This window comes from Cydia amplana, chromosome Z (assembly GCF_948474715.1).
Source record: "Cydia amplana chromosome Z, ilCydAmpl1.1, whole genome shotgun sequence".
NCBI lineage: Eukaryota > Metazoa > Arthropoda > Insecta > Lepidoptera > Tortricidae > Cydia > Cydia amplana.
Genome location: NC_086096.1, coordinates 24,573,123 through 24,592,377, shown reverse-complemented (window position 1 = coordinate 24,592,377; position 19,255 = coordinate 24,573,123). Strand labels below are relative to the sequence as shown.

Here is a 19,255-nt window from a genome sequence, read left to right as displayed (position 1 = left end):
AGTTAGTTAGCAAGCAAGGTTAGTTTTGAAAAAAAAAACTATCGATCCCTGAAACACGTTTTTTTTTAATATTTCTAGCCATAGAACATAATGTTGGCGTTCCGATGATTGGCACTCGTAGGGGAGTCGCATTTCCAGGCGGTGATGCTGGAAGTATCTTATCGCCACGTGATACAGCTGGCCTTGGCGTAAAGATGGTCGAATACGTCTTGGGAGGATCTCCTACAGGTATGTGAAGGACGTTATTAAGGTAGACATTCTTCCGGGAATGTGTTACTGCAATTGTATTTTTTTGTCTGGCCTGTTATTACAGTTAGTCAAATTATAGTTTTCTTTGTTTGTTTAATACAACGTTTAATTTAACTCTATTATCAAGTGTGGATTCTTGAGCTTAAATAAAGTTATATTCCCAAAGACACTAACACTCTAATTCAATGTTTGAAATTAATCAAAATTACTTATATCTGATAAGGTCTTTATACTCTTTACTATGCTGTACTCGTACACTACTAGCATTGGAAGACCGTGATGAAAAATGAAAGAAAGAGACATTTTAAAGATACGCTCTTTTTTTGACATGAATTTTAATATTGTATGAAGGTAAGGTACGGAACCCTCCATTATGCGTGGCCCGACCGACACGCACATAGCCGGTTTTTTTTAAGGCTAAACTAAAACGTGAAGGTTAAATAAGGAAATAGATAATCTTGCTGATATTTTATTGAACACTAACACAAGTTTAGTCGTAATTACGAGGAGCGTTCAATAATAATAAGTTAGAATGAAGTACATAGTAAGTACAAATTCCTGGCATAGAGTCAAAAAAATACTGGCATGTATACTTACGGTATCTATTCGAAATTTGAACATTCAAATAATCTTCTTAAGATTTTGGGGAGTCCTCTAGATTCCTCACTCATCATCAGAACTGGGTTTTGACAAAAACGGGACCAACTAGGGACTAAATACATTCAAACAAAAACAAAAAAATACGGTCGAATTGATAACCTCTTCATTTTTTTAAGTCTGTTAAAAATAAGTCGGGTGTTTCATTTAAATTTATAACTGAATAACCAGGGGCCGATTGCATAACAACTTGTGACTAAAACTCTTTTACTGGCTTTCTTATGTACACATTTAATTTGTACAGAAGCTGGTGGAGTTTCAACCGTTGGAGGAGGGGAAAAAGTGGCTGGCGTAGTTGCGGGACTGCGGGGTATGGTTTTAGAAGAAAGACCAGAGGATAAATCTGCGTCACCTTTCGAAAAAGATCTCCACGAATTGCACGAGCATGGTCCATTACCTAATGGTCTTCATAATGGACAAGAAGATGATAAGGCTTTCAAGTGAGTACACCTAACTTAATTCAGTCAGTTTTTATTGACCACTTTAGTTGGCAGTGTTCGGACGTCTAACATAGAAACTCTTTATGATGTGCTCAAGCACAGCATGTTACGACCGGCATTGTGGCGATGTTCAGTCCCATGACTCCCATGTTATACATAAGTATCAGGTAGCGTCTCCGAAATATCGATCGCTCATTTTACATGAAAGTGGCGCAATAGCAAATAGTTTCTAAACAACAAAACTATTTTGCGACAAGATAAAATGATGAAATCATGGAGTACTCATTATAATATTTTGCAATATAATATACACATTACGTTTTTATCACTATTGCATACAATACATTTTCTATGTTTTGTTTCGTCCTCTTGACCGCGGCGCCATGTGATTGGTCAAATTATATAGTTGCTTAAAAGCGTTTCGATATGAATAGTATAGTATTAGTTGAGTCGGGATCCCATAGTGAAAAGTATGGGATTTCAGTTTGGTATACGAAGTCTTAATGCAACCATTACAGTCGACGAGTAGAAATAGTATTTCAAGTTTTGATTCGTGCGACAATAATGTTGCCTATGAATTCCATTATTAGTCTAAACGTAATAAAAGTCGAAACGCCTGGATACAATGTAATGTGATGTATGTGTTAGTATGACGTTCGTTATATTTGTTCCAGTCGCACTCCAGGTTCCCGGCAACCATCTCCTGCTGAGGAGGAAGGCGGCGGAACAGGCGGTGTTGTTGGCGGCGCCATCCGCAACGGAGAGGCCGCCGCATTCCCGCTGCTGCCTCCGCACGCGATGCAGGCTCCGGCTCCCGCACCAGCACAATTACACCATTTACCACATCTGTCCCACCCGCAGGTTTGATTATCGCTTATTCAGATGTCGGCAACCTTTTAGCAGGCGCATAGTAGTTAACGGAGTTGAAGCGGGCCGCACTTTGTTCATATTTGTGACATTATCAATATGTCGTTTATCAATATTGCCAGCCAGGGAGGCCCGCGGGCCGCAAGCGAAAGGTTGCCGACCGCTGAGATAGATCGCTCATGAAAAGGTCTTCTAAAAAAGCAAAAAGCCTAAGTTGCCTCAAACGAATGTCTAAGAAGCTATATACCTAATGAGCAGAATAAGTAGCATAATGATTAAATCTCTGCTTGCCTACGGCCTAAGCTATGTAATTTCTAAAGCGCAAAATGCCTGAATTGGAATTACGAAATTACGTCAACTAAATACATGTGATTGAAGTGAAAAACTTTATTTGAAACTACAATATAAGTTATAGTCGAGCTTGATCAACAAACGCTTAATCTCTCGTATCGAACGCTGATCCGCGCAGTAAGTATTGAATTCTAATTACATAATTGTTAATTAGAGTTCAATAACTACTAACGTAGATGCGCGTTCACCTATAAACAAAATCCGGAACCTGACATTTTTTTAACATTAGAACACATTAACTGAAAAAAACACATAGATACAGTATTTAATAGACTGAGGTCTATACTGTGTAAAATTATTAGCTTAAAAATATAGTTAAATAATAATAAAAGATTACAAATTTTATACCATGCACTGGCTGACGCTGTAATTGGAATATTATTGGATACGGTTTAATAGCTTATGGACGCACCTTAAAAACTTATTTGGACAAAATATTAAACTTACAATTGTGATTTAAAAAAAATTGGGTAAAAACTAATGCAAACTGTATTAAACATTACTTACACAGTATTAGCATACAGAAAAAAATACATAGATTGCTCACTCCATACATCAGTTTTGGTACCAAAAAGACTATTATTTTCATAGTCTACATCTAGCATCGAGTAGCGGAACTAGCAGTACTGCTACTTGACAATAGATGTAACATCGGGAGTGAGCACTCTTGTCTTACTATACTTCTCAATGGTATTAGTTAAGAAATTGAACGTCCTGCCTGTGCATGATAATGTTAAGTTATTCATTCATTCATTCATTTCATGGAACCAACCGCAGCAACTACTATGGTAAAAGGACGCGCAGCTATATCACACCGCGAATATTTAACAATTTATCAATAATAGAAGACGAATGTGGTAGTAAAAACATCTTCAATTCAAAATTAAGAAGTTGCTAATAGGTACAACGCATGACTGAATAAATAGGATAAGTAAATATTTATACAACTTATACTGTGTTCATATGATATGATTACATATGTATTAACCTTAGTAATTTAGATTGAGGTACTAACGTTGAAAATTAGTGCCCCATTTCGGCGTTAAACGTACGTTTCGCGAACCTAATATAAGTTAAAAATATTTTAATACTTTTTTGAAAAAAAGCACTATACATACCTCGGCTTGAAAAGGGGTTGCCGGCCTCATAACTATCCTGTCTCGCTACGTCTATGCTATTCGGCCGGCAACCCCTTACTTCACGGCCTCTGTAGTAATGTACTATTGCTTGAATACAATGTAGGTTATGTTGCAGCACCATCCTGGGATGTTGGGAGTAGCACCACTGCAGGGTTTGCCGCATCCACAACATCCTCAAATTCACCCTGGTATGTAACGTTAGTCTTATTATACGATACCGTTAAACTCGTTTTTGGGATACTAATAAAGCGTACATATCACTATCACTACATAGTATAAAACAAAGTCGCCTCCCGCTGTTTGTCTGCCTGTCTGTATGTATGCTTCGATCTTTAAAACTACGCAATGTTTATGTTTAATTTGTTAACCCGTGCGAAGCCGGGGTGGGTCGCTATTATGATAAAATGAAAAAAAAAAAGTTAAATGCTTTGTTTGATGCCGAGTACACATATTAGCCCAACGTAGGCCAATCGTAAGGGACGCGGTTATGTGTTGCCGAGATTGGTTGTGTCGATTGGCCTACGTTGGTCCAATATGTGTACTCACCTTAGTCCAAAGGTACCGGCTATCGAGTCTTATTGTAAAATACCGGCCAAGTGCGAGTTCGACTCGCGCACGAAGGGTTCTGTACCATTACGCAAAAAACGGCAAAAAAAATCACGTTTGTTGTATGGGAGCCTTAATATTTATTTTATTCTGTTTTTAGTATTGTTTGTTATAGCGGTAACAGAAATACACCATCTGTGGAAATTTCAACAGTCTAGCTATCACGGTTCACGAGATACAGCCTGGTCACAGACAGACAGACGGAAAGGCAGACAGACAGTGGAGTCTTAGTAATAGAGTCCCGTTTTTACCCTTTGGGTACGGAACCCTAAAAACGCATCAACGCTCTTTAGTTTCTACCTTCATACTTTAAGTTATGACATCACACTTGCCAGGAAAAGTAGTAATCCGATTGTGCTAGAATACAATAAAGTTAAAGCAAAATTATTTATCATAATCGCCAACCCTGACACAAAACTGTCATATGCTACGGTTTTGCTAGCTCCGTTGCAGGGTTTGCTTATGACTTAAAACTTTATGTGAAACAAACAACCCCCTTGAATATACCTACCTATACAGTGGAGGAAATCTAATTAACATCCGGCAGGAGTGTCTCATTCCGCGATTTCGTCGCTTTGCTACAGGTAGCTAAAAGTACATCCGTTCGTCCCCAATTTTGGGGATAGACTTAAGCCGCGCGTGGCGCTGTCGCCACCTAGCGGCCATATCTGTGCTGATCGTAACAGACGCGTTTTGTTAGAGAGTGAGTCTTCTGTACTTAGTACTATTATTTATTCTGTGCATCCGGGCCGCAGCTTGGATTGTTGTTCATAATTTTGTAATTGATATTTCGAGGGGGACCAACTTGGTCATGACATGAAAATGTGTTTGTTGCTGCCTCGCGGTCTATGTGGAATTGTAGATATTATCTGTATATTAGTCTGTATATTTAAATTGACCCTGATTCTATAAAATATTGTTATATTTGGTGCATTTCAGGTATGACTCTGAACGATTCCATGAACCAGCACATAGAGCTGGTGTTACAAATGGAACAACATCCTCAATTTGACAACAACAGTTTTGCAAGCACTCAACAGGTATTGATATATTATTCGTATTTAAGAAACGAAAATTCACTAAATCTGCCCAACGACCAAAGGAAGTCAAAACCGGTAACACCAAAAAATAGAGTTGTTGATAGATATTGAAAATTATAACTAAATCTAGTTAAATAGATAGAAAATGAGCAGTTTATTAAAATACGCTAGAAACTTAAAAAATATATGGGTATAATAAAAATATACAAACCATAAAATAAAATAAAGTAGTAAAAAAAATGTAGGAAATTTTATGTTTATTATTAATGTTATAAAACATTTTTTGCTATTGGCTATCGTTTACGAGTTATTTACGAAATACTAAAAAAGGGGACCTTCGAATTAATATTCTCCCTTTAATATTGATTGTAGCGAAAAAAAGTAGCATTTATTATATTAGAAATCTCAAATAGATTATTTACGTAACAGATAATTTATTGATGTGGGCTACCGTTTAAAAATTATTTACGAAAAACTAAAAAAAAAAGCGGCCAAGTGCGAGTCGGACTCGCCCATGAAGGGTTCCGTATTTAGGCGATTTATGACGTATAAAAAAAAACTACTTACTAGATCTCGTTCAAACATTATCGCAAAAGCGCTTGCTCCCCAGTTAGCACGTGGGGCATTTCATATGAAGCGGACAGGAAAAAAAAAGTGAGGTTCCCGAATTTGTTTATATTTGGTTTAGTTCTTCTTCTAGTAGGTATAAAACCGGACGCCAAATATTTTTTATATATGACGTTTATTTTAAAAATTATGAGCTTTTCAAAAATTACCGTAATTGAAATTCCGATTTTTTTAAACTCGAATATCGAATAATTTAAATATATAACTTATTATTAAACCAAGCGTTTTGTATAGAATTTTTAATGATCTTTTCAGCGAAGAAATCAATTTTGAAAAATAAATAAAAAATAATGGTTAAAACCGGAAGTAAACTTTTCGAAACCATTTTTCGAAAACTTTGACCAGTTTTTTTTTATTTTTTTTTATCTCAAAATATAGCCCTAAGTATGTACAAAATACACTAGAAGTTGCAGAATGGGATCTCCATTAGTTAAGACAATAGGTCAATAAATGTACATACATGTCGCCCTGAGTGCGACGTACCGTACTGGTATACATACATATAGCAGCTGTTTAGCTTATAATTCTTATTGTAAAATAATAAAAATTATGAAATAAACTGGTTAGAATTGTTGACTTTCTTATTTCATTATGTTATGATTAGAATTTACCAGCAGTCTTACTGAATACATGTTCTTATAAGTAAAACAGGTGCTATATGTATGTATGTCGCAGGGAAATTATCAAAACAGAGATTTGAACAAATCTCTAAGGGATATGATCAAATCACGCAGGATGTTAAAATGGCGAATCCATATCATCATTTCCCTAGAAAAATTCAGTCATTTGACCAAATCACTGACTCTGTTTAGTGAAAAGACAAAATCGGCCAATAAACGCGAAACGCTTTTTCATTTCACTAGATTTGTTTAGGAATTTGACAAAATCCCTAACCACGACAGTAAGTTGACGAAACGAACTTAAAAAGTCAACTAGTTTTATCATTTCGCTAAACAGGTTTAGTGAAATGATAAAGTCTCAACTGGAAGATGGTATATGGTGATTTGATTAAATCTCTGAACGGTTTAGTGAAATGACGAAAGCAAGTACAGAATACAACAGTTTACTCTACAGTTAAGCGATTTGATCAAATCTCTGACTAGATTAAGTGAAAATGTTTGAAATTATGATGCCGACAGATGTACCGATTTGGTACGGATAATTTTAAATACCTATTTAAAACAATCCCCGGTACATTACTTCCATCTAATGAACCTCTGTCTACCTTAGGGACGTCCATCAACACGCTTGATTTGATTAGCAACTCTTTAAATTTGTGCAGAGAAGTCTCTTTCATTTTTTCAGCCGATATTTTCAAAAATTTTCACTTAATCTAGTCAGAGCTTTGATCAAATCGCTTAACTGTAGAGTAAACTGTTGTATTCTGTACTTGCTTTCGTCATTTCACTAAACCGCCGTTCAGAGATTTAATCAAATCACCATATACCATCTTCCAGTTGAGACTTTCTCATTTCACTAAACTTGTTTAGCGAAATGATAAAACCAGTTGACTTTTTAAGTTCGTTTCGTCAACTTACTGTCGTGGTTAGGGATTTTGTCAAATTCCTAAACAAATCTAGTGAAATGAAAAAGCGTTTCGCGTTTATTGGCCGATTTTGTCTTTTCACTAAACAGAGTCAGTTATTTGGTCAAATGACTGAATTTTTCTAGGGAAACGATGATATGGATTCGCCATTTTAACATCCTGCGTGATTTGATCATATCCCTTAGAGATTTGTTCAAATCTCTGTTTTGATCATTTCCCTGCGACATGTATACCAGTACGGTACGTCGCACTCAGGGCGACATGTATGTACATTTATTGACCTATTGTCTTAACCAATGGAGATCCCATTCTGCAACTTCTAGTGTATTTTGTACATACTTAGGGCTATATTTTGAGATAAAAATAAATAAAAAAAAACTGGTCAAAGTTTTCGAAAAATAGTTTCGAAAAGTTTACTTCCGGTTTTAACCATTATTTTTTATTTATTTTTCAAAATTGATTTCTTCGCTGAAAAGATCATTAAAAATTCTATACAAAACGCTTGGTTTAATAATAAGTTATATATTTAAATTATTCGATATTCGAGTTTAAAAAAATCGGAATTTCAATTACGGTAATTTTTGAAAAGCTCATAATTTTTAAAATAAACGTCATATATAAAAAATATTTGGCGTCCGGTTTTATACCTACTAGAAGAAGAACTAAACCAAATATAAACAAATTCGGGAACCTCACTTTTTTTTTCCTGTCCGCTTCATATGAAATGCCCCACGTGCCAGTACAACATTCATATTGAAAAACAACCGGTATCGTCATAGTATTAAGGTTCAAATTTAATGTCACTGATATTCTAGATATTACGTTTTGGTAGTGTAGGACGATAAACCGCCCCGAAGCGATACGGCGCTCATATTATTTTGATACTTAGTGTGGTGTTAAAAATGAAACGTGGTTATTTATTATATTGTTTTATTTAAATTATTAGCTTGCGGTGGTAAATGTAATAATTTACAAAGGTGCAGCTTCAAGCATTGTTATTTTTTCTTATCTTTAAAATAATGATACTGTGAAATTAGCACCTCTGATGTGATGCCGACGCATAGTAACAATAAAAACACTGATAAGGCAAACGTGGAGCTTTGAAGCGTACAGCTTTTCTAACAAAACGTCACGTGTCAACGGTCAGAAGAAAGGTCGGTTATAATATAAGAAAGAAATTGATTATATCTGATTTTTTATGACACGATTTTATCTAGTAGTACGTATAACTGTTTATATACCTACACGGAAAAATGTTGATTATACCTATGTTAAACTTATTAATCTTAAATTTACATTGTTACCTTAGATTTTGTTATATAACAAATATACAACGCTTTATCGTACAGCTGCAAATTTCACTTAAGGCTCTAAACAGGCGATAAAAAGTCTTTTATAGCTCCGTGTATCGCAATCGCTACTTAACTCTCTTGTATCACTTACAGTCGAAAAGAGAAGTTATGAGTCACTATTATAGATCATGTAGTCGCAGACGAGTACGCTTCTGCATCTTATACTGTTATTAGAGTCTTACTTACAACCTAAGCCTATAGCGCCATGTTAAGATGACCGGTGAATCAATAAGCAAAACAAAAACTATTGATTAGAACGTAAATACTGAATAAAAATCGATACTTTTACTCAATATTGACCTAATGTTAGTATTGTTATATTTAAAACCAGACTTCACGTATATTGTGTAATTTTTCGAAAATTAAATACGGTGGACCACAAATAAAAAAATATTATATTCAGATAAATATGCAAAGGATCAGAGGCCCTTTAAAATTTTGTTATCAATACATATAGTTATTGACAGTGTAATTAATTTCGCCATCATAAATCCGCAGATAAAGCCGGCATCAGTGAACTAAAATAATTATTTGCTTTTATTTATCCGCCATTACATTTCACTTCAAGCTGTCACAGTGCAAGTTTACGAATAGGTAATAATACAAAATGGAAACATTGCAACCAAAGCAGATATGGCCTAAGGAAAAAATGCCCAATTACCTTCTTGGGTGTTACAAATATTGACTTTGAATGCTAATATACCATCTAAAGCTGAAAATATCATCTATATGGCCCTACACTACTACTCAAATAGTTATTAGTCGCTTATTTGGCACCCTTTTAAACCCTAAGTACTTAATCAACGCTATTACAGCACTACTTTAGCGCTCGTCTACCTCTTATTTCTCTATTGTAACCGCCGTTTTGCAACCTCAGGTGTTAAAATTTGTGCCCAATCCGGGGATATTACGGGGTTATAGCCGGCTATAACTCTTATTTTTAGAACATCAATAGAACCTCTGGAGTAAATAAACGCTTATGTAGATCTCTTTTAACCCTTATATTTAGCGCCTAATGTTAGTTGGGTATACTCGTACATGATCGGTTTTTATATTTATGTACCTATAAGATATTTTCTACTTTATACTTTATAAGTGTACCGACATAATATTTACTTATAAGCAGTTGTCACGTAAAATATTTGTAGATTTTTTTGGAAGTATGTGTCACATCATCATCAGGCACTAGTTTTTATGAAAGCGACTGCCATCTGACCTTCCAACCCACAGAGGGTAAACTAGACTCTTCTTGGGATTAGTCCGGTTTTCTCTCATGTTTTCCTTCACCGAAAAGCGACTGATAAATATCAAATGATATTTCGTACATAAGTTCCGAAAAACTCATTGGTACGAGCCGGGGTTTGAACCCGCGATCTCCGAATTGCAATTCGCACGCTCTTACCGCTAGGCTACCAGTGGTTCCTAGGCCTCCAGCGACTTTTTTGAAGTATGTATAGCACAAAAAAATATTTCGAAATGTAACATTTAAGGTAGGTAATTAAAATACGGTATAAACATTATTGGAGGAGACTTGGAGGAAGTGTCATAGGGATCTACATTCGATGCGTGAAAAACAAGTTCTTTTGTCTAATTATAATCGATCGGCAATCACGCAAGCGCATAAATCGAAAAATCATTATTTTACACTCCCTAAAACTCCCTTAACCTGATAACAGTAAAACAAAAAATAAAAGATATAGGGTTACCAACCAGCCAAAGAATTATAAGTAGATATATGCACTTATCCCAACGCACCTCACGTTCTACTCTGCATGGAGTTCATTGCCGCTCCTACCGCCGTAAGTAACTATCAACACCTACATTATCAAGGCTACGATCGAAGATAATCAGCACTGAAATAATACCGGTGGAACACCGGTATAATATTTTTTATTTTCATTTTATTAATTTAATAGCAAAACAAAAGGCGAATATACCACATAAAAGTAAATCGGTAAAGATATAAGGGGTACATTAGCCAACACTGTTTCCATATATTTTCAAATTTTATTTTGTCCGCCTTAATGAAATTTTGCACCCTGGCGGAACTTTATTTATTTAAATTCTCATTGAATTGATTTTGCGCCTTATGAAAAGTCGTATAGAGTAGTAAATAAAATTGTACATCTGGTTTTATTCGGTTTAACTTTAGAAAACGCGTATCTCGACAAAGCCATAACGTAGAAAATTGCCAACATTCAAATGAATTATTAGAATTTAAATACGTCACGCGTGAGTGTCACATGAACAGACAAGGAAAGTAAGATTAGATGTATTGTTTCTCTTTCTTCTTTCAATGGAACGCTTTTCATAAAAGGAGGCCAGTGGTTAACACTGTCAAAGACGATGGCGAGTACCTAAGTAAAGACGGTGAAAGAAAGAAGGTGTTACATTTCACATGTAATAATTTTTTTTACATGTCATACGTTTAATAACATTTAAACACAATTATTATATTTTAGTCTCATGTAATTTCTGGATTTATCGATTTTGCTCGCCCAGTACAAATTGCGGATCGGTCGAGCGACAAATCCGACTTCTCATCTCTCAGAAAACAATAAAATTCTTTGACGAAAATGTGTTAGTGTGCGTATTGTGACACTTGTGATTCGTCCGTACACAAAAACAGATCGAGGTGTGCAAGATTTGTCTGTGTAGGGCTCGGAATAATAAACCAACAGGAACCGCCATTAACAGGCGTTCCCCTCTGCCAAAAGTCGGCGGCCGCCGGTCAAGGAGGTTATATAAAACTAGTTGCCATACGTCATACGCCATTCAGCAAACGTCAGTCTAAGCGGAATGTTAGGAGCAGAAAATGCCGAATTGTAGCGTTTTCTCCTGTAAAAACCAATCGGAAACATCTAGCGTACTTAAAGGACACGTTTCTTTTCATATGTAAGTACTATTACATGTAAATATTATCAAATAGTGCACTAATTTAGCAAAAAACTAAAAAACATTGTCAATCTGAAAGTGATACCACTTCATGGTACTAGATCTAATTTAGGGTAATATTTAAAGAGGACTTTCTAAATATTCATTAGGTATACCTAACTTCTAATTTGTGTTGCTTATTATTATATAATTTATATAACACATTATTTTTCTATAACACCTTATTTTTATATCAACATAATCCATTCAATCAAATAAATAGTATAAATCATAAATAACGTGATATTACCGATATAGGGTCATTGTGCTAGTTTCCGTCCATGCTCTAGTTTTCGTCCACATGACAGATTAGCAAATAACATATTTGATATTTAATTTACTACTTGCCAAATACATTTTTTATACAAGATACAAGATACAAGACATTTATTCATAAAAGTCAATGTTTTACAGGTCAGGTAGGTACGTATTCAACTAATACATACATGGTATACATTTGATTATACATCTCAGGTTATACATAGTACATAAATTACTTAGGGTTAGTGCACGTTTCAACGAATTCGTCGACGCTATAGCATGCTAAGTCAGTTAACATTTTTTTAAGATTTCCTTCAAACTTTTTTTCAGTTTTTGATAGTTTTATTTCCTCAGGTAGCAAGTTATATAATTTTAGGCCTAAGATCCCAAGTGACTTCCGGGCCCTTGCGAGCCTGCACCGCGGGACAATTAACCGGTTATTTCTACGGGCCTGCGAATGGGTAGCGTATTGATCCACGTTAGCCCTAACATACTTACATGCGGTTAATATGAAAACACTTGGAAGAGTGAGAATCTTATACTCTTTAAATAAACTTTTTGCGGGATGATCAAATGACTTTCCGCTAATGATACGAACACATTATGTAGATAGATATATTGTCTCGACATTAAGGATTGTATTAAGTCCAAATTTGTGCAGCAATGTAGATTTATATTCAATTTCGTCAAGTGGACGAAAACTAGAGCTGGACGAAAACTAACGCACCTACCCTACTACTGTTTGAAAATTAATTTTTCTCTTAGTTTCTATCGTATATTTTTTATTTGACATGTCCAATATTTTTATTGTATTTTATTTATTTTAAGGTATTTACTGCCGACTTTTTTCCATAAATAGGCACTTTTAATTTATTACTCTGGTATCACTCTACCATAGTTAGTGATGGGACACCATAAAAACCAATATCGATAAAATCTATATGAACATTATAAATATATTGTTATTTTGATTTATTTTTTTAGATTTCCAAAAGATGCAATAAATTTTAAACATAAGTAGTTTTCAGCTTATCAAGCCATCCAAAACCTAAAAATATTGCAAGATCAGTCACGTTTTAAAGATCTAAGAACTGCATAAGTAAGTTTGTAATTCCATATAAATATATGCTATTACAGAGTTACTGTTGCACTTCCTACAAATAGTAGGTAAAGTAAAGGTACACTACGATGTATGTACGATGTGAGTACGAATAAAGATGTGTTTAGTTATGATATGTGTATACATAGTATGGGTATGAGTACCCGAAAAGAAGGACTGTCTACAAAAAGAGATGAGATCCCATCAAAAACATTACATGTAAAAAGGTGCAAGTCTCGCAACGCTTCTACTACAAAAAAGTTTTGACATGTAATGCTAATGTGAAACCAAGTCGGTTATTTTAATCAGTGCCAGGGGGTGTTAAAACCGTATCAATAAGATATATTTAATTTGTAATACATATACTGACTTGGCAATCGCATATAATGCTTTACTCGTACCGTACTCGTAAATACGTGTAATGCTCAAACTGCAATTAGTGCTAGCGTTATGTTCAATTAGAAATATTTTTAATAGGTGACGATGATCCTTATGTCATTATGCAGCCGTGCGATGGCCAAGTCATTATACGTATTACAAATTAAAGATATCTTATTGATACGGTTTTAACACCCCCTGGCACTGATTAAAATAACCGACTTGGTTTCACATTAGCATTACATCTCAAAACTTTTTTGTAGTAGAAGCGTTGCGATACTTGCACCTTTTTACATGTAGGTAATGTTTTTGATGGTTATAATTGACTAAAGCAGACAGTTATAATTCAGTCAATAAAATATCGACAATATTATCGACAAGTCCCTCGCACTTCTACGTTTACTTAAAACTGACATCATGTCGTTCACGGACAGGGTTGTCTGTGTTTGTTCTTGTATTTGTGTGAATATAGTTTATGCTAGTGTTTGATAATTTTGTCGTGTGCGTGTGTAGCGACGCATGCAAAAAATGCATTAGTGTTTACATTATTTGTGTGCGTTCCTCGCCCCCCGCGCCGAAAACGGCAGAATTTTTCACATAGAAATTAGTGCGTGTCACCACTCCATATTGGATTATTACTCCGAGGTGTAGGGTGTCATTTTCTATGTATTTGTGTCGTCATTACAGATTGGATTTTGTATATAAGTGTGTGAGAAGTGCGACTGTGTGCACGTTCCCCCCCCCCGGGAAAAATGGCAGAATGATTTGAATGTCAAGATATCGCTTGGGCCTATCCCTTCCGACGTGTCGGAAGCCCGTGTTGATCGAAGTTTGAATGCTATGTTGATTCCTTATTCGCGATAGCCACGTCAAATTAAGCCGAATTTAAGCAATCTGCGGAAATAATTCGTGTGGTTTTTAAAATTGGTACAGGTGTACCTTGTGGTGTCCAGATTAGGGCTCGCGGTCGAGTCCGTGTTTCGTTTACGCGTTTCGAATACCCGTTTCCGAATAACATGTACACGGTTTTCTGGCCCGTTCCGCATGTGTAATTAAGATCCTTTTCCACGGATAAACGGATTTTCGAAGAAACGGATCTTATTTACCCGTAGCTCCGGACACGTCCTTGACGAGTAGCGAAGGAACGAACCAGCGTACTTAAGAGCTACAAAGGAATAGACAAAAGATGCATGACCAATTTATGTCATATTTAACCTTATTCCGTGGTTTATAGAGACGAAATTTAATAAATAGTTTACAAAACCCTTTTCTGAGCGGGTAGTTTTTGCTTGTAATGTTGCAATACGAGTAGAAAATTAGAAATACAGTATAGGTACCTATGCTACTTATCAAAATCTAATCTAATACCTTTAAACGAGCAATTATTGTTTATTTATTTATATATATATATATATATACATATATATATTTCGGGGATCTCGGAAACGGCTCTAACGATTTCGATGAAATTTACTATATGGGGGTTTTTAGGGGGAAAAATCGATCTAGTAAAAGGAAAACACGCATTTTTGAGTTTTTATATGTTTTCCGAGCAAAGCTCGGTGTCCCAGATATTGGTATTTTATTTATATAAGACTTCAAATACTAATACTTCATGGTTTATTATACGAGTATAACTTGATAGCCATAAATATAAAGTGCTAGTAATAAAAAATAAAAGCAAGAAATACTATAAATACTGTACACGATAAAATAGGTATATTTCACCGAATATATTCTGTCAATAAGAAATGTATATTTTTTAATCTAATTATTTTTTAACTTACGTAAGCCAGACATCTTAGTATTATTATTTTAAACCATGTAAAAATTAACAAAAAATCATGTGTATCTGCAAATAAGAAATGTACTTACAACTTTTAATATCATTAATTGTGAATTTACGAAAAGTCTTACATCTTATGATCATATAAAAGGGCATTTAACTGTACTAATAATAGTATTTTATGTAACCGTTGTTTAAGACAGGTCAAAAAAGGCGAGTGGCGTGAGTAACAATTTGAGGCGAAGCCGCAGAGTAACATATTGAGGCGAAGCCAAAGAATAACAATTTGAGGCCAAGCCGAAAGACGCCACGAGTATTTTTTGACTCAGTTAAACAACGTTGCATACAATACTTTTTCTACGACCAAGCACTTACTTTGAAATAAGATTGTAAATTTAACAAATATTTTTCATTCGAGAAGTAGCAATAATGGAGGGTACGGACGGAAAAAGAATTCTAAATTTAAAAAAAAAACATGTCTATGGTTCACTTATTTGTCAGAGATGACATTTAAAACAAGGTTGGCTATTGGTTGGTTGGTTGGTTGGTTATTTCATTCAATATTTTTTCTACTCCCGTACTTTTATTTGTCATTTAAAGGGTCGTGCACACACCTTTAAAACCCCCTACCTTATAGTTGTCAAGACAAATCTTTAGTCTATTCCCCAAAAAAGAATTTGTGCATACACGCAGTATCTTTTTGGTGATTTTACGATACTTCGTGTAATGACCACTTAAAAAATATTGAATGAAATACAGTGTTGCCAATCTTATTTTAAATGTCACCTCTGACAAATAAGTGAACCATAGACATGATTTTTTTTTCATTTCATTCATTCATTCGTTCTTTTCCTGCCCGTACCCTCCATTTTTGCTACTTCTTGAATTAAAAATATTTGTTAAATTTACAATTTTATTTCAAAGTAAGTGCTTGGTCGTAGAAAAAGTATTGTATGCAACGTTGTTTAACTGAGTCAAAAAATACTCGTGGCGTCTTTATTAACAATTTTCGGCTTCGCCTCAAATTGTTACGCCACTCGCCTTTTTTGACCTCTCTTAAATAACGGTTGCATAAAATACTATTTTAAGTATCGAAAAAGTGCCAAAAAGATACGTGTATGCACAAATGCTTTTTTGCAATAGCCTAAAGACTTGTCTTGACAACTGTAAGGTAGGGTTTTAAAGGTGTGTGCACGACCCTTTAAATGACAAATAAAAGTATGGGAGTAGAAAAAATAGTACATTACTGCAGACGCCGGGAAAGAAGGGCTTGCCGGGTGAGTAGGTATAGACGGCCGACCGTAGGGAGTATAGTGATACGAAGTCGGCAAGACCTTTTCACGGCTAGGCATGTATAGTGATTTTCTTAAACATATGCAATGAAATAAAAAAATTCACCACTCAAAAAAAAAACAAATTATAAATATCAACCACAAATAGCTACACGACAAAAGTTTTTTAATTTTCCTTCCAATCCTGCCATAATGACTTTTTTTTTACGGAAGTCGTCTGTATTTCGCGTGTGTAGTGTTCGAATAGACCCTATTAGGGCCATTATACACAACCTGATAATAAGAATCTCAATTTCAATAAATAAAATAAATGCAGAGGATTTTAAATATTGTCTATGGTCTCTGGTGACTTACGTATAGACAAGATTTTAAAGGACCCCGCAGCAGACATAGGGAAAAAGTGGTTTCAGTTAAATCTCACGAAATTTTAGTATGATATTAAAATGACTCTCCTGATTATTTTTTTGTATGGGCACAACTCTCTCGGAAGTATACTTTCAGAAATAATCAATGTAATTGTTTTATACAAAATATGTGTTTGTTAACCATTTTTTTCTACTCCCGTACCTTTATTTGTCATTTAAAAGGTCGTACACACACCTTTAAACCCCTATGTTAAGTTGTCAAGACAAGTCTTAAGTCTATTCCCCAAAAAAGTATTTGTGCATACACGCAGTATTTTTTTGGTACTTTTACGATACTTTGTGTAATCACCACTTAAAAAATATTGTATGAAATACATTGTTGCAACCTAATTTTAATAAAATTGTCATCTCTGACAGATGAGTACTAAGTGCATTGCTGCCTGTTTACAAAATATTTATTAGGTTCTATAGTAGAAACAATAAAATGGCTTCAGAAGTCAGAAACGCGCATGTGACACCCGTAATATAGCAAGATCCATAAACTACGAACACCGCTTAGCGTTGCTTGTTAATCTCCATAGGCTACTGTGGCCAAAATCGAGAAAAAAAAACTATCCAAAATTGTAATTTAACTAAGAGCAAGTACCAGGGCCTCATGAGTTACAAGAAGGTGTCGCTGACCAACCGGCCGTGAGGCGCGGGGCGCGTTTGGCCAAAATCGAGAAAAAAAAAGCAGCCAAGTGCGAGTCGGACTCGCCCATGAAGGGTTCCGTATTTAGGCGATTTATGACGTATTAAAAACATTATTAAACGTATTAGAAGCCGAAAATTGTTAATAAAGACGCCACGAGTATTTTTTGACTCAGTTAAACAACGTTGCATACAATACTTTTTCTACGACCAAGCACTTTGAAACTTTTTTTAAATTTAATAAATATTTTCCATTCAACAAAAATAATACTTTAAACAAGTGGAATCATATAGGACATATATGTAGGTAAACAAACCAAAAGTATACAGCTAAGATACGCGACCCGGCCACCGCGCCCCGCGCCCCCGGCCGGTTGGTCAGCTACACCTTCTTGTAACTCATGAGGCCCTGGTACTTGCTCTTAGTTAAATTAAAATTTTTGACAGTTTTGTCTCGATTTTAGCCACAGTAGCCTATGGAGACTAACAAGCAATGCTATGCGGTGTTCGTAGTCTATGGATCTTGCTATATTACGGGTGTCACATGCGCGTTTCTGACTTCTGAAGCAATTTTATTGGTTCTACTAGTTAGTACTAATCTGTCAGAGATGACAATTAAAATTAGGTTGGCAACAATGTATTTCATACAATATTTTTTAAGTGGTGATTACACGAAGTATCGTAAAAGTACCAAAAAGATACTGCGTGTATGCACAAATACTTTTTTGGGGAATAGACTAAAGACTTGTCTTGACAACTATAACATAAGGGTTTAAAGGTGTGCGTACGACCTTTTAAATGACAAATAAAAGTACGGGAGTAGAAAAAATACTATTATTCATTATAAGTTTATAGACAGCTCACCACTACCTACACGGCGTACTCCTATAATTTCATAGAAATCAAAGGTAACGCGCGAAGCGGAGCGCTTTGGATTGCGCTCCTATGGAAAAAGATTTAGTACATTCGATCAATAGGAAATTCAATAAGAGCGAAAGAGAAGTTTCACTGTGGGTCCGCACGTGAAACGGAAGATTTTCTATGAGGGAAGAGGCAAAATCGGTGCGGCGCTCCGAGCCAAGCCCGGTTGACCTTGCGCGCGCATCCCGCGCGCCATGTTGATGTTGTCACGTGTTTCTAAACAGACCTTAGTCAATTTTAAATTATGTGCGGGAATGCAATTTTGGCTTTTTTTTCATTCTAAATAATGAAACAAGAGTTTAAACAGTTAAAGCACATAATCTGTTTGTTGTGAGGTGTTTAAAAATTAATGAATTTAACGTGAGAATGTGAAAAAGTTTACAAAATCGACTCGAGTTAAATTATGGACGACCTTGAACTTTCGTAGCAATGTTAGTCAAAAACAAAAACTTATATATTTTTTAAATCAGATCAATATGCAAAAACACCGTGGTTGTGTTGTGTGAATGTCATAAAAGTAACTAGCTTATTTTGTTTTTCGTGTTATCTAAGTATATGTTTTGTGTTTGGCGCGGGCGCGAGCGACGGCTGCGGCTGTGCGGTGATTTTGTTTGGAGCGAAACAGGTGTGTTATTAACAATTTAGCACATCTTTT

General features: G+C 35.2%; 1 protein-coding gene across 4 annotated transcripts in view; it reads left to right on the top strand.

Moving 5' to 3' along the window:
• The window catches only part of LOC134661276 (maternal protein pumilio), a 305,529-nt gene that overhangs the window by 40,433 nt on the left and 245,841 nt on the right, over nucleotides 1-19,255 (top strand). For 3 of the 4 annotated variants that reach the window (XM_063517263.1, XM_063517265.1, XM_063517267.1), the window contains 5 exons: nucleotides 79-228; nucleotides 1,151-1,346; nucleotides 2,021-2,207; nucleotides 3,819-3,891; nucleotides 5,249-5,349. In XM_063517263.1, the coding sequence (XP_063373333.1) occupies nucleotides 79-228; nucleotides 1,151-1,346; nucleotides 2,021-2,207; nucleotides 3,819-3,891; nucleotides 5,249-5,349 (707 nt within the window). The remainder of the gene's footprint in view (nucleotides 1-78; nucleotides 229-1,150; nucleotides 1,347-2,020; nucleotides 2,208-3,818; nucleotides 3,892-5,248; nucleotides 5,350-19,255) is intronic. The other variant, XM_063517266.1, reaches the window with a different exon arrangement.